The sequence below is a fragment of the Pinus tabuliformis genome, chromosome 7 (assembly GCF_031772625.1).
Source record: "Pinus tabuliformis cultivar Carrire ecotype Pingquan chromosome 7, CPIR1, whole genome shotgun sequence".
NCBI lineage: Eukaryota > Viridiplantae > Streptophyta > Pinopsida > Pinales > Pinaceae > Pinus > Pinus tabuliformis.
In genome coordinates this window covers 1366213431-1366215862 of record NC_142293.1, presented here as the reverse complement: position 1 = coordinate 1366215862, position 2432 = coordinate 1366213431, and the positions used below count along the sequence as shown (strand labels likewise).

General features: G+C 38.4%; 1 protein-coding gene across 1 annotated transcript; it reads right to left on the bottom strand.

Annotated features, from left to right (window-relative positions):
- Positions 1 to 302: 302 nt before the first annotated feature.
- LOC149252686 (peroxidase 27-like) lies at positions 303 to 1609 on the bottom strand. Its single transcript, XM_089456703.1, has 4 exons — positions 1385 to 1609; positions 1077 to 1265; positions 799 to 964; positions 303 to 703 (listed from the first exon to the last, which is right to left on the bottom strand). The coding sequence occupies exons 1-4, from the start codon at positions 1607 to 1609 to the stop codon at positions 303 to 305; spliced, it is 981 nt and encodes a 326-aa protein (XP_089312829.1).
- Positions 1610 to 2432: the final 823 nt, after the last annotated feature.

The following is a 2432-nucleotide window of genomic DNA, read 5'->3' as shown; positions in this document are numbered from 1 at the left end:
GCGTAAAACATTTGATTTTTTTAATAAAAATCTAAATGGTCTGTGATGTCGTGATGAAATAGACAATACACCTTCCCGATATCGCGAGGAAATAGACCATACACATTCATTGCTTAGACAAAGCAGAGATTAAATTTGAGAGGCACCTTACATTTTAGCCTGAAACGTTCGGAAATTTATAAAAAGAGAGTAACGAATGCAGACGTTGGGCAAGGGGATTGCCAATAAATTCAAAGAAAATCGAGTCAAAGGAATTGCCAATAAATTCAAAGAAAATCGAGTCAAAGAATATCGAGGCAAATTTAGTTTATGAAAGCACAATGTCCTCGGATTTGGCCTGCAGTGCCTGTTAGGACACCGATTCTGCCCATCTTTTCCATCGACGTTGCAAAATCTGAGAAGAACGACGGGCCCTGTAATTCTTCGTTGGCATATGCTTTTGCGTCGTTGTTGGTTAGCAGCGCAGCATCGGAATGAAAGAGACCTCTATTCTTCTTTAAATTCATGTAATAATGTGTGTCAAATGTTCGAAAGCTACCGGGATCCATCTCTACTATCGTCTTACTGTCCCCAGGCTTGCATTTTATCTTCAATTGAGCAGCATAATATTTGTCCAAGGATGGATCCGTATCCCCTTTTCCTGTAAAATTGTAAAGCCTGCTGCTAAAGGAGCTGCAGTGGGACGTCCCGATAGTGTGGGCACCTGTGCGACGTATTGTTATATATAAGTCAATGCGAATAACAACCAAATGAGAAGGGAATAAAGGTGAGTATCGATCAAAGTATTGGATTAATTACCTGATAACACAACAAGGTCCTTAACATCAAGACCATTGCTAGCAAAAATTGATGTGAGCTGCGAGAAATTCGCAAATGGTGGAGGAAGTTCAGTGAGAGCTTCGTTCGCGATAGACACCATTCCATCTCTGCGTCCCGTTGGAACGTTCCAGAATGGTCCACCCAACTAATATTTTGAGTTACGAATATAAACCATATTAGTGGCTGCCGAAGAAATATGATAATTGAAGAGGAAAGGAAATGTAAGGGATGTATTATGATTAAACAGAGAGTGTTACCATATGGACAGCATCCCGTGCGACGAGTGCAAGAATATCAGCGCATGACACCACTCCCGGGCACAACTTCTCCACTGCAGCTTTGGCTGCGTCGATGACTTGAAATCCTCTGAGAGTGACATTCGGAATCGAATCCTTTTCCGCTTTCGATGAATTCGTTGAATTCAAGAGCACCGATCCATCGCAACCCTTCATCCAGTTAAACATATCTATTTACTAATCCAAAAAAGGCCATAAATACTATTCTTGTTCAATGCACCATTATTGGTACTTAAATATATCGCAGATGAAACCTTAAAGATACTCACTCTGACGAAGCAGTCATGAAAGTGCATTCTGAGAAGAGGAGCCGCCAGAGTCGGGGCTTTGGAAATGTACTGTCCAACTACACTCTCTACTGTGTTATAAACTGTGGGGCAAGTCTTGTCATAGAAGTTCAGCGCGAGTCCTCCACCTTCATCCGAAAATACACAGGAGAATAAAAGAAGACTAGCAAGTGCGGCAATCAGATTTCTAACTGTAGTTGTCTTCATGATATTCCCAAATGAAGAATTCTATGCAAAATGGAATTCTATTATATTCCTATGACATAGGCTTGGTAACAAAGCTATTTATACATTGAGTAGTTGCGTGGAGTTGCGTGTTGATCTAATCAACGCAGACAAAAGATGAGATAAGGAACTCTTACAATTGGAGTTGGTTGATATGCCAAAGCCATCGTAGCTGGTATTCTTGTGAACCATTTCGCAAGGCATACTTCATATTAATTGTTTATAAATCTAATTGACATGTTCACAAGCGTCGCATTGTTTATATGGCGTTTTATCTTCATACACGCTCTCGATCATTGAGCTATCTTATCCTTTTCTGATTTTCGTTAGCTGGCACATTGACACTGGCTGCGCCTCCACGACTCAAATAAATTTCCCTCATTCGTAAAGTAACATAGCATATACAAGCGACAAACCATCCATGCGTGCATTGTCGCATCATATTGTTTGGATTTGTCAATCTAACGGTATCTTGCGCCTTCCGTCGCATCATTACAATTATATATAGTTAGGGTTAGATTTAGATTTAGATTTAGATTTATTATAGCAGTTTTTGAATTTGGATCATGAAATTTTAAAAATCTTATGTATTTAATTATATTTTTGATAAAGAAAATGAATTCAGCATCATCAAAAATTTTAAACACTCAAAATCTTGAAGTTTGACAGCTATAACTTGAATTTACAAAAAAATCTACCAAATTTTATCAAAATATGGCCCAAATTTATGCTAGAAATTGTCCAAAAGGTGCAAAGAGAGACCGATAGATATGTTGATTAAAATAATTGTATTTTGGTTTAAAAT